General features: G+C 41.6%; 1 protein-coding gene across 4 annotated transcripts in view; it reads left to right on the forward strand.

The window, feature by feature from the left end:
* The window catches only part of LOC140908557 (uncharacterized), a 41,244-nt gene that overhangs the window by 16,099 nt on the left and 11,529 nt on the right, over nt 1-13,616 (forward strand). For 3 of the 4 annotated variants that reach the window (XM_073335935.1, XM_073335936.1, XM_073335938.1), the window contains 5 exons: nt 612-705; nt 2,718-2,786; nt 4,773-5,012; nt 7,003-7,077; nt 9,045-9,143. In XM_073335935.1, the coding sequence (XP_073192036.1) occupies nt 612-705; nt 2,718-2,786; nt 4,773-5,012; nt 7,003-7,077; nt 9,045-9,143 (577 nt within the window). The remainder of the gene's footprint in view (nt 1-611; nt 706-2,717; nt 2,787-4,772; nt 5,013-7,002; nt 7,078-9,044; nt 9,144-13,616) is intronic. The other variant, XM_073335937.1, reaches the window with a different exon arrangement.

Here is a 13,616-nt window from a genome sequence, read left to right on the forward strand (position 1 = left end):
TTAGGTTCCTACATGAAAGTGGCCTGCTTTTCAGAGATTCTGAGCACCTGCAACACCCATTATAGTCCGTGGAAACTATGGGTGCTTGGTACCTTTGAAAATCAAACCACTTATTGTAGTGCCAAACTCTAAGCATCTATGTGGCCTGGTCTTCTCTGCCTTAGTTTTCCCAGTGTAAATAGTGTGTATTTCCTGTAAATAGGGTAGATAGTGTGTATTTCCTATCTCATTGTTCTGAGGAATAATTACTGTTTATAAAGTGCTTTGAAGACAAAAAGGGCTAAATATCAATATACAGCAGGTGTCTGAATTTGAATGCGCAGTTTCTAACTTTGCAGCTAAATATCATTTTGTAGTACAGAGGGTATAATATTCAACTCTCTGGAGTTTGTCATAGGGTCATTCCCTCGATCCCACAATAAGTTGTACCTGGGCAAACCCTTGCACCCATGTGGAGTCCCACTGACTTCAACAGAACTCTGTGTGAGCTCACTGCAGGACGAGGCCCTTAGTCCTCACTCAGTCTCATCCTCTCTTCTCTCTAATAAGCCTCGAGCTGAGAAATGTGTATACATATATATATATGTGTGTGTGTGTATTTTTTTTTGTAGTCTAAGAAAAAGAAGAAGACCCAGTGCGCAGAAAAGGGGGCATCAAAAGACCACGTCTCTGCTGAAGAAGACAAATTGCCAGAAGAAGAGGAAGGTAATAAATGTGTGGATTAGCCAATTCGTATTGCCAGAAAGAAGTGAGAATTGTGGTGATTAAACATATTCATAGGAGTGGACAGAACAGGCGCTGTTTGGTAGTTGGCATTTAAAATAACAACATTACGAAAGAATTGCAAGTTTGACAGATGTCTTTGGACTAACCCCTCCCTTCCCACCGGTGACCAAGGAGAAGGGGATTGCAGTTCTGCTAACCACATCTCTTTCAGGCCACAGCTTCCCTAAGGGTATGTCTACACTGCAAGTAGACACCCATGGTTGGCCTGTGTATGCCAATTGTCTCAGGCTCGCGGGCTCAGGCTGTGTGGCTGTTTCATTGCAGTGTAGACGTCTGGGCTTGGGCTGCAGCCCAAGTTCTGGGACCCTCCCACCTCACAGGGTCCTAGAGCCCAGGCTCCAGCCCAAGCCTGGAAGTCTACACTACAGTGGAATAGCCCCACAGTCTGAGCCCCCTGAGCCCAAATCAGCTGGCACAGGGTTTTTCATTGCAGTGTAGACATACCCTCAGTGGCCTGTTCTTGGAAGTGGGGCTGGTGGCATGGCAAAACAGCCAGAGAGGGGGGGTGCTTATTCTTGCCAGAGGCACAGTTCCAGGGGAATAACAGGGTCCTGCCTTTGGATCTTGCCATGTTTGCATTTCCTTCTGGCCTCTCCAGCATTGACACAGTATGGCTTTTCTCTCCCACATTGCTTCTTGCTGGGCTTGTGCTTGAGGCCCTCAGAGCAGCATCACAGTATGGCCAGAGTGATAAAAGTATAGTAGAAACCTGTGGGTACAAACCGATCTGCACAGAAGGCATACAGGAGCTGTGGGAGCTCCCCAAAGATTCAGCAGAGGCCAGCAAGGTTCTGCTAGCTACAATTTCACTGGAAAATACCTTGTATTCTTTTCCCCAGATCATTTTGAAAATTACAAATCCTGAGCTTTTCTGGGTTTAAAAGATTATAATGTGATTACTGTGGCCATCACTGGGTTGGAGTCCTTCGCATTGCCACATTGATATTGTGTTAATATCAAACAGTGGTTCCTTGGAGCGTAGAAGAAAAATAGGAAATTTCAAGGACTTCATTCAAACAGACTTTTGTTGTTTTAGTCAGACTGAGCAGATAATGAGCTATTTCATCCTGTGCAGAGACATCCTGGAAGAAGTGGGAGGTTCAGCAAAATCAAAGGCTCAGATTCTGCCTTGACTGACAGCTTGTGCCAGGCCCATTCACTTAACGTGGATTGCACAGGGTATAAGTCAGGACAGAATTTGGTCCAATATGTACAAGGGTGATTGGATGTGAACAGTCAACCCCGTGTGGGAGCCATGTCCCCAAGTAGATCTAATTATCTAGTCAGGGACTAGGTTAGAAAACTAAGTAAGAATTAGTGTTATATACAAATATTAGGTAAATAGTTTTCTTCCACAGAGCTGAGCCCAGGAGCTTCTGGATGATGGCTCCATGCTATGAGTCAGATTAATTGACAACTGAGACAGCAATAGGATAGTGCTCTTTTTGTTAGTTAATGTTTTCATTGACGTTGTCATCCAAAGCAATTATCAAGCATACAGGGCACTTGGCTTTCTGATCTGACATCTTCCCTGAGGAAAGGAGTGTCATGTGGTTTGACTTACATAAAGGGCGGTAAATTATGTAGCGATACATCAGTCAGCCCATATAACAGACAATATTGCCTTGCAGAGTAGTTATATATTGTAGCCTGAGTTTCTGGAAGTCCAAGGTGCCACAGGGATGGGCAGACTCTAATGGCTTACAATACCTAGGATTGTACATGATACTAACCGCAGTGATTGTGTTTTGTATGTTTGGCCATTACCAAGATGGTTGCAACATCGATTTTATAATCATCACTGGATATCATGTACGTGAAATTATTTCCTTTTCTTTGCCTTGTAAACAAATACGGGTCATACAGGAAATTTCTCATTCACTCACAGCAACTAGTGGCATGGAGAATGTGAACTTTGTTCTGTGTTGCAGGTGTTTGGCAGACCAAGATCAGTAGCCGAGAAAAAAGACACTTAAGGAAAGAACGGCTGAAACAAAAAGGTAACTCTCCAATATGTATTTACGTGCATATACAATATATGTTCTGTCTGGAACTCTCAATTCTTTTTCTCCCCTAGAGCCTATTTACCCCCTCAACTGCCTGACAATTTACTATTCCACAGTAAACATTTTCCATAAAAGGCCATTTGCTAAGGAAAAGAGCTTCAGTTTTTACCCCACGCTTTCATGAAAGCCCACAAAGATATTCTCAGGACTTTGAAAACAAATGAGATTGACTGATGAGGTGAATAAGAGATCTGCAGCAGTTAGGTCATCATGCAGACCTGTTGCATTTGTATAACTTTACCAAAAAATTGTATGTAACAGTTGATTTATAGAACCTACATAGTTGCCTACTTCAAAAAGGTTTCTGAAATTAAGAGCTATTTATAGTAAGCTGTCATTTCTTTTGCAACTATAAAAAGGGAGACACAACATTACCAATGCTAATTATATAATACTTTGCATTCACATCACCTTTCCTCTGGTGATCTCACAGTGCTTTCTATTGACTTATTTAGGAAGGACCTATGTACTTATGCTAATTATGTTCTTATAACTCTGGTATGTGAAAGCAGGTCATGAAATTTATGCATTTAAAAAACCCCAAGCAATTTAATTCTCTTCAGTAAATCTATTAACACAGCAAAGAAATCCTCAAAGATAAATACAGCAGAACATCTTAGAGGCTGGGATGCGAAGTTAGAATTGTGACCCAAAGTGACACAAACATGGGCATTCGTGGCAAAGGAGAGAATTGTTTACAAAGGGGCACCACCTTAAAGTGTCCTTGGGTATTTCTCTAAAAGTGAAGATCAGGCGGAAAATGATAAACTGTGATCTGTACAAATATTTAGATATTTTTGGGACCACCATCTCCATCACTTGGAGTCTTTAAATCAAGACTGGATGTCCTTACAGAAGGTATGCTCCAGAGGCTCCATCTTGGGAGGTGCTGAGCACTCTGGCTGCAGTCCAGCAAAGCATGTAGGCCACATGCTTAACTGTACTCACGTGAGTAGCTCTGTTTACATCACTGCGACTTGCATGCTTAAAGTTAAGCATGTGCTTAAGTGCTTTGCTGCGTTGGGGCTAGAGTGCTAAGCAGGGACCAATCCTAATTGAACCACGTTACTGGGGTACTGGAAATCACTGGGAGAAATTCAGCAGCTTTAGTTATGCAGGAGGTTAGATTAGATGATCATAATAGTCCCTTTTTGGCATTAAAATATATGAAGCTATGAAATAAGCCCTAATCTTGCTGAGTGCTGTTTGCTGTTTCATAGCAGGGAGGCAGCAGTAGCAGCATAAGCTGTATGGAGGTGGGGTTAGGATCATTTGTGTCCCTTTCTCCCCACACAAAAAACTAGGGAGGTGCTTTGTTTACCCTTAACTTAAGTCTGTGAATTGCTTTGGAAATCCTTTGGCTGAAAGGCGCTATGAAATCATCACCATCATGATTATCTTAATAAATGTCCTTCCGAGTGCTTGTTTCTCTGGCAATCTTGAAAATACCAACGTTCAACAAATTGTGTTTATTTTTCTTTTCCCATGAATGGTGCTCCATATGCAGGAAGGAAACCTGAAGTTCCCTTTCTTTCTCTTCCTTTAACACTCTGTGCCCCCAGCTGTACCTTTATGACCTTGAGTTATCTTTCCAGCCAAGGAAGAATGGACAAGGCTCCTCCAACGTTGTTCCTTAAACCTCTGAAGGGGTCACTGATGAGCTGTGTGATGCCGTTCTTTCCCACATGGGCTGAATGTGCACCTTCCAAGTGCTCTCAGCTTCTGCCAGTCCCAGACCATGGGGCTCTGTCTTTTTGCTATTGTGTGTGTAAATATATTCAATGGGCTTTGAATCAGGTCCTTAGTGAAGTCAAAGGGCGTCTTTCCATTGTCTCTGGATCAGGCCTTACATTTTTGTTTATTCTGTACAAGGTCCCAACCCTATTTAAAAAAAATCCATTTTAAATGTTTGTTTTCAAGAAAACCCTAGCAGAGTGTCACCCGGTACCTTGGTGGTTGAAGCAGTCTGTGATGGGAATGGGAAAGGAACTGTTTGGCCACACACTGTGACTAGGACGGAGGACAACAGCAGTAGTGGACAGGGAGCTCTCTGTGAGTCAGGGACAAAGACAGACGATGGTTCTGCTGTAAGGAACTCAGAAGCCACAGGAGAAGAATCTGAGCCCACACGATCTGAAGAGGATGTTTTTTCCAATGTAGGTGAGTGTCCCCAGTGAACCAGCCCACTGCAGGAGTGCAGACTTTGGGCAAGGGAACATTCAGCCAGTTCTATTAACCTACCTTTATGGCATTTTCCTCCAGCCTGTTCATTGAACAGTGTTCACACTAGACTTTTTCTCTAGCATTAAGGCAAAGAACCAAAAACAGCTGGGGAGCAAAAAAACTCTGTGGCGGGAATCTGTTTGTGTCAAAGCTTGAGGACAGATTTCTAGATGTTGTCTTCCATTTTAGTAGATGCAAATTTCAGATGTATTGTTGGTGCAGTTTTGTGCTCACAGTATAACTCAGAGTACAAAGTCCATAGCTGCACCTGCAAATCAGAGAGTTAGCCCTGGTCTACACTGGGGGGGGGAATCAATCTAAGTTACGCAACTTCAGCTGCGAGAATAATGTAGCTGAAGGAGACGTACTTAGATCGACTTACCGTGGTGTCTTCATCGCGGTGAGTCAACTGTTGACGCTCCCCCGACGACTCTGCCTGCGCCTCTTGCAGTGCTGGAGTACGGGAGTTGACAGGAGAGCGCTCAGGGGTTTAGACTAGATGCGATAAATCGATCCCCGCTGGATCAATTGCTGCCCACCGATCCAGCGGGTAGTGAAGATACACCCTGAGACTCCTACCTGTCCTAAACCAAAGGTGCTAAACTGAACCCAGAAAGGTCAAAGCCCAGTCAAGAGGCAGCATGATTTAGCAAGTAGGGCACTGGACTGAAACTCAGGAGAGCTGGTTTCTATTCCCCGCTCTGCCACTGACCTGCTGTGTGACGTTAGACAAGTCACTTCTGCTCTCTGTACATCTGTTTTGTCTCTAACTGTTGGTCTGGCTTCAGGGCAGGGACCGTGTCGCACCACGTTATATTGGTTGTGGCTTGCAGGCACTACTGTGATACAAATAATAGTAAGGCAAGGCTAAAAGTTTGATCTTTAGGAAGACCTTTCTCTTCCTAGTTTTGACAGTGTGTGATAAGAAAGTTGAAAAATAAAACAAAATAGATTTGCTCTAGGTAATGCCTCTTTTTATGGTTATTTTTACTACTTAATTCAAATCAGTATATGATTTTCATTAAGGTCCATCCTATTGAATTGAATTATACACAAGTCAGTAAGGTGACTTGTCTTCAGTAACCCAGCAGGCCAGAGATGTAAGATGGTGTAACTTAAGACTCCTGTACACTAAGACTCCATTAAGCTTAAAAGATGTACTGATATGAAAGGAATGTTGATGTAACCTACACACTCAGGAGCCACAAAGTTGTTACCCTACTTTAATTTTCACTTTCTTACAGTGTCAGTTGCTTTCCTTGCTCCATTCTTTTCTTTGGCCCCATCAGGAGGGATGTGTGTGTGTATTAACACCATTTCATACTCCCTTAGATTCAGTGGGCCAAATTCCCAGCTGATATATAAGGAGGGTTGCGTGCAAATGTATGTGGAAGTGGGTGAGAGTGCAAATCGGAGCAAGTCCATGATGAGCCTAAGTTGGTGCACTTTGAGAGGATCAGAAGAAGATGTAAACTTCCTCCAGATTAATGGTATTTTTATACTGCAATCTGAGGTGGGACTGCAGCATAGGTAGACATACCCACACTAGCTTTACCCATGCTAGCGTGGCTAAAAATAGCAGCGTAGACGTGGTGGCACTGGCTTCAGTGTGGGCTATTCCATATATACCTAGAATCCCCCGCGTGCTTGCACAGCCCACGCTGAAGCCCATGCTACACTGCTATTTTTAGCTAGGCTAGCACAGATAAAGCTAATATGGGTATGTCTACCTGTGCTGCAGTCACAGGTCAGGTTGCAGTGTAGACATATCCTAAGAGGCTAACTTTTTCAGATTTGATTGTCCTCCCAGCAGCAGCAGCATTGGCCACAGGGTTGGGGAGGAGAGACTGAAACATTCTGAATGTGTCTGTTTGAAGCCACATGCACCAATTTTGAATGCCCTGTTTGGGTTTGTTTTTTAATCCAGGAACATGGGACGTTGCAGAAGCAAAAGCTTATCCTGTGACCTTTGGGACTTTACCAGAGCTGTCCATGGAGTTAAGTGAGTGGTCTTTCTGTGGACACTTTTGATTCACTTCCTCGTGAGTTTTCCATCACCCATATCCCCAGATATTCAGACCCTTAAAAATTCTCCCTACCATTAGCCATATCGTAGTGTTTTCTCTCACACCTTGTTCACATTTGAAATCCGATGCTCCAACCTTTTAGTGACTGACTTCAGTGTATTTCCTTGAACACAGTCCTAACTTTTGTGTCATCCTGGTATGACTTTAAAACTTGAGATGCGTCCTTACCAGTTATTTTAAAAAGCACATCTAAACATAGAAATTAGCAAATTCCACCATTGGAGCAGTAAGTAACTACACTTCAGATCAGATAATGAGAAAGCACGCTACCCTCCTCAAATATTGTCCTGCCAGCAAACTCTCTCCCCGTAATCCCCCATAAAAAGTTGGGCTTTGCAATGTGTTCTAAAGGCTAGAAAATTCAGGCTATTTCAGACCAAGGGAGAAGGGCCAGGAGCTGAATTTGGGGGACCCTTATGAAAACCTTGCCAGTAGCATGCTCCTTTTTTAAATTTAGGGAATTCCAGCTTGAGAGCCTCTGCTGATTGCAACTGTGGGGAGAGAGGCAGTCTTTCTTGGTCTCTCCCATTCCACTTCAGCTTCATCTGTGCGTTCTCTAATCTCACCTACAATTGTCTATGCTTCTTCTTTTGGCTATGTAGGCCCTGTGTGGTGCTGGGTTGAAGCAGTGTCACAGTAGACAGCATAACACTGACTTATCAATGTGTAATACTGATGAGCGAAAAGGTAGATGATTTAATTGGGGATTGGTCCTGCTTTGAGCAGGGGGTTGGACTAGATGACCTCCTGAGGTCCCTTCCAACCCTGATATTCTATGATTCTATGAGATGTGGGGTTTAGGTTCCTGAATTTTTATTAGAATATTTTGAAAAGACTTGGTCTTGCACACCAGAATCTCCCATTGACTTCAACAGGAGTTTTGGATGTACAAGGAATGCAGAATCTGGTCCTAAACATTTAGGATATGTTAAGTGAAAGCATACATACATGCATCATGTATGTTGAGCTGTGCAAGCCGAAATAATGTAATTCTGCTCCATAGCAAGACATTGCAGATGATACAATGTATAATGTATTCAATCATATATTTTCCAGTCTTGCATTAAACAGTGGTCTGGGGCATCTCATAACAGACAACACGAGACAGACAAAAATCATTGCTCTCATCTGCATTAGTGACAGCATCAAAAAGGCAAGCTGCTACAGGACAGAACTGCACAAACAGAACAAATATTTAGGGGAAGATTGAAAAAAAGGCCACAAAAACCATAATCTTGGACATGAAGAAGAATAAACAAGAAAAAATATTATGAGAAGAGCTAATCCATAATACAAGTATTTTAAAAGATTGATGTGCTGTAAGGAGTTACTCAGCACTTGTATGAGTGAACTCTGCACTTTCAATTATTTACAAATAATCATCAAGCAAAGCTTTGGCTTCCTTCTTTCTATGAGCTTTTTCTCTCTGTCCTACTTTTCATTACATGTAAAAAGGGATAACTGTGGACCTGATTCAGCTCTCTTTCAAGTCAATAGGAGTCTTACTGTTAACTTGAATAGGGAGTTGGATCTGGCTTTTTACCAGGTGTATAATGGATGAGGTCTTTGTTTTGTAGGAACTAAAACTTCAATTTGATGTCTCTGAAAGTCATTTGCCAGCAGAACAGATTACGACTTTGAACAATACATGTTCAATCACTGTTCAGAGGGATATTCTGATAGTAATTTAATCATGTACTGTTCTTGTCCAGCCTTTTAAAATAAGTTCAGTGTTATGAGCAACATAAATTAATTTTGCAGCTTAAATTCCATAATGCTGCAGCTGTGCTGATCAGGAAAGTATTAATTGGCCTTAACAATGTGAATATACCTAAGTGATTGTTTTTGTTTTTTATTAAAAGGCATACTTGTTTCTATTCAGGTAATCTGAAGAGTAAATCATCTCAGGACAGCCCCTCCAAATATAATTGGAATGCCAGCTTACCCTTCCTCACAGTGGATGATGCATGGCTTGGGCAGCGTATGTTCAATTTTCTGATTGATTGATTGATTTGTTTGTTTGTTTATTGTCTGTGGAGAGATGAATGCAGGTTGCTTTTTGCCTTTGTCGTTTGAGCATAAAGAAATAAGAGACTATCTACCAAGTATCTATTGGCCAGGGGGACTGCTTGCTTGAGGAAGGTGAGCGGAATTCAGTGCGCACTCAGGGTAAAATTCAGATGGGGGCCTGATTTTCCAAAGTGCTGAGGACCCCCAACTCTAGCTGAAATGAATCAGAAGTGCAAGTGCTTTACACCTCCAAAAATCTGGCTGATGGTTAATAATATCGTTAATTGTAATTGAAAAGTTCCTTCTTGCTTCTTTTATAAATAACACTTTAGTTTATTAGAACTGAATGAAGTTTACAAATCAGATTTTCTTTTTAGCATTTATCCTGGTTGTTTACTTTGTGCACGTCTATCATCTTGAACAAGACTGTTCATTTTTACTTTAGTTACAATACATTTCTAATCAGTTTCTTTTCCAGGTTCTTAGCATAGTGCTGCGGTATTTGGGTTGCAGACATTTCAGGGAATTGTTCATCTCTTTGTTTTTAAGTTTTGGTTGGGATTTTTTTTTTAAATTCACAGAAACATTTTATTTCATAAAAGCTTGGGTTTTGCGAAATCTAAATTTGGGAGTAAATTTGACTTGACAGTATCTCTTTTAAAGATTTGTTTTAATAATAGAATTTCAGCATGAATTTTGAGCTTTGTTTGTTTAAACCACAGGGTTAAAGAAACACTGTGGATATGATTTCTCTGTATTTTAAAAATGTGTTACTAGTCAACATAGGTTATTAATGTTAAAAACAAGTTAAAGTTAGATTTGCTTTTTATTATTTCATAGATTCTAAGGCCAGAAGGGATCATTGTGATCAATGTACTTTATATATTTTGTTTACTTTTCTCGCTTCATTCAACTTAGATGGTGAAACTAAAGTGGACAGCTTGTAGTTGATGTGGCATCTTGGTTCCCACGCACTAGCACGATGCTGGAATGTTTGGGGGAAAATGGCTTCATTGATATATTTATAAAAAATAATTAAAAATGTATTAACTTCTGTCAAGAAACTTATTTTAAAAACCAGAACCTAAATTTGGGATCCTGTTAGTATCCCTTAAAACATAAGGGGAGAAATCCTGGACCCATTGAAGTCAGTAGGAAAACTCCCATTGATTTACTTGAAGGCAGGATTTCAACCAAGGTTTTCTACTGGATAGTGTTTGAATTTTAGAATCTGTGGGAAAGACCTATATAGATCTTGGAAGGTGAGGCTGGCACAAGTGGTATGGGTATCTGGTAGCTTCTTCTCTGCACCTTTTGGCTAAGATCCAGTGAAGTATCTAATTATACTTCTGCTGGTGGGGTACTCTATCCTGCATGACCTCTTTCATCTCTAACTTCTATGGTCATCCTAACTAAAAAGGAATCCAGAATGACTGCCTGAATAGAGGAAGCAGATATTAATCTGCTGCCATCTTTCCATTTCTGTCCAGCACTAATTAAGATTCTGGAACAGACACAACAGCTTGCCTGTCACTGGATTTTATAAATAACATATTTTATTAAAGAAAAACAAGTGTTCCCAGCTCATTGCACTCTATTTATCTTGATGGAGCTGTTTAGATATGCCAGACACTTGGCATTATAACTTCTGAGCATAGTCCTGGCTACACATGAGTAAGGAGGATGGCAGCATAGGTGGCTTTTCCATTGGTACTTCTTTGTATTTTATTTGACATATGCTACTGTTTGAGCATTTTGTGTTTGATTCCCAGTTGGACAGGGAAACAGAGCTTTTCTGCTTCCATGGAATAGCATCACGTTTAACTGACAGCTTGAATATATAGCTGTGAACTCTGCAGCTGTTGCTATTCACTGTACATTTAATTGAAAGAGGAAATGGAAGGTTTTCTGCATACAGCAGCTTTTTTGTAATTATTATTATTATTTATTACTATTTTTGATTTGCATTGTGCAGCATTGATCAGATAGCAAAATGAAGGGGAAGTCACTAACATGTATTCCTTCGATTTAGCTGAGATAATGCCTGGCATTAGGGTTTGTGCTGGCAAGTGACTTAGCTCTTTAAACAAGGCCTATTAACTGTTTCAGATATGAGGACTAAAAATGTTACTTATAACTTGAAGACCACAAGATGTTACTTCGACACATCCAGAGGAATACAGTCAATCAATTTCTTTTAATTTCCCTAGCAATTTTTTGGTAGGACTTCATAGTGGTTAGAACAAGAGACTAGGCGTCATGAGCCTGGGGCTCTGTTATTAGCTCTGCCACTGGTTCGTGGACAAGTCACCCTCTCTGCTCCAGTTTATCCATGATAAAAATAATGACCTATTGCACAGAGGGTGGGTAGGGTTGAGACTTGCATCCAAGCTGCAATCAGTGCAACAGCTCATCTGGCAGGATGACTCTGGAGAATGTAAAACATTCTACTAAGTAAATACAGCATTTTTCATTTTCATGCAGTTCGCCTTTTTAACTGGTGACTTGGCCTTGTCCCATTAAAACCATCATGTCTGCTAAAGGCAGATTTTCTTGGGGACCTGTAGGCTACCCCTATGTCTCATGACTTGCTTTCTTCATTCTGCACGGAAGTCAAAATGCATTTCAATTCTTTCATGTCAAGAGAATAACCAGAATCCATTCAGACAAAGAAAAGTCTCCAGTCTTGGATTCACCTATGACTTTCATATGTAGCAAATTATTCCAAAGGAACATGCAGAGTGAGGACACCTTCTATCTGGTTGACACTAGTTCAAACATTTTTAGTGAAACCGTTTCATCTGTAACACTTATAAGTAAGGCTATGTTTTAGTCATGGGTATTTTTAGTAAAAGTCATGGACAGGTCATGGACAGTAAACAAAAATTCATGGCCTGTGACCTGTCCATGACTTTTACTAAATATCCCTGACTAAAACTTGAGAGGCGGTGGCAGGGCTGGGGCAGGCTCCCTACATGGCTCCTGGGAAGCGGCGACCCCAGCTTCTAGCTCCACGTGCTGCCTCCACTCCACCCCAAGCCCTGGTTCTGAAGCTCCCATTGGCTGGGAACCATGACCAATGGGAGCTGCGGGGGCGATGCCTGTGGGCAGAGGCAGCACGTGGAGCTAGGAGCTGAGGGAGGGGAATTGTCGTCGCCCTTCTGGGGGACCCCCCCCAGGTAAGCCTTGCATCCCAGCCCTGAGCCCCCCCACACTGAGGATTGTGTTTCAGCAAATCAAGATCTCACAGGAACAAGTTGGTCACCTTGAGGAGAAGAGACCCTGATTACATAGGGTCAAAAGCAGTTGGCTGAAGCCTGTAGAGTGTAAAACTTTTAAATGGTTTCCTGAAACACTATAGTGATGCATCAGAATCAGTTTCTCTCATCAAAGGGTGGCACCCAGTGTGCTGTAACTCTATTTTGCCGCTTCATCCAGCTACATCCTTACATCCCACCCATTCAGCACTACAGCCGCTCTTCCCAGCCATTGGGCTAGACAAGCTGCATCCTCTTTGGCTCCTCCCACCCCACCTATCCACCAGATCCCACTGCATCTGTTCCCTTGCCCGTTTAGTACTTCTTCTCTGCGCTTGTCTCCACTTACCAGGGGATCAACACAGGATGATCGATCCACCAGGGGTCGATTTAGCGGGTCTAATGAAGACCCGCTAAATCGACTACCGATCGCTCTCCCGTCTACTCCGGTACTCACCGAAATGAGAAGCATAATGTAAGTTGACAGGTGGGTTTCTCCCATCTACCCAGCGAGGTGCAGACACTGCAGTAAATCAACCTAAGGTACGCTGACTCCAGCTACATTATTTACGTAGCTGGAGTTGTATAACTTAGGTCAACTTAACCCCGTAATATAGATCTGCCCTCCCACTCCATCTCTTATTACTTCTTTTGCCTGCCAGCCTGAAGCGTAGCTAACTGCCCTCTTGCAGTGGTAAAATAACAGGAAAGTAAGGAGCTTTTCTTGCTTGTGTTTGGAACAGCTTCCTGCTCACAAGAGTCAGTAACTTCTGATAATATTTAGACAATAGAACTTAAGAGTTTCGAACACCAGAGTTATGAACTGACTGGTGAATCACACACCTTGTTTGGAACCAAATGTATGCAATCAGGCAGCAGCAGAAATAACAAAACAAAAATGCAAATACACTACAGTACTGTGTTAAATATAAACTACTAAAAAAAAAAGAACATTTTTTTTAAAGAAAAGATTTGACAAGCTAAGGAAACTTTCTGTGCTTGTTTCGTTTAAATTAAGATGGTTGAAAGCAGCAATTTTCATTTGCATATTAAAGTTTCAAAGTTGCATTAAATCAATGTTCAGTTGTAAACTTTTGAAGGAACAACTATAATTTTTGTTCAGAGTTACCTACAACCTCCGTTTCTGAGGTATTCATAGCTCTGAGGGTCTACTGTAATACCTTATT

This window comes from Lepidochelys kempii, chromosome 3, assembly GCF_965140265.1.
Source record: "Lepidochelys kempii isolate rLepKem1 chromosome 3, rLepKem1.hap2, whole genome shotgun sequence".
NCBI classification, from domain to species: domain Eukaryota; kingdom Metazoa; phylum Chordata; order Testudines; family Cheloniidae; genus Lepidochelys; species Lepidochelys kempii.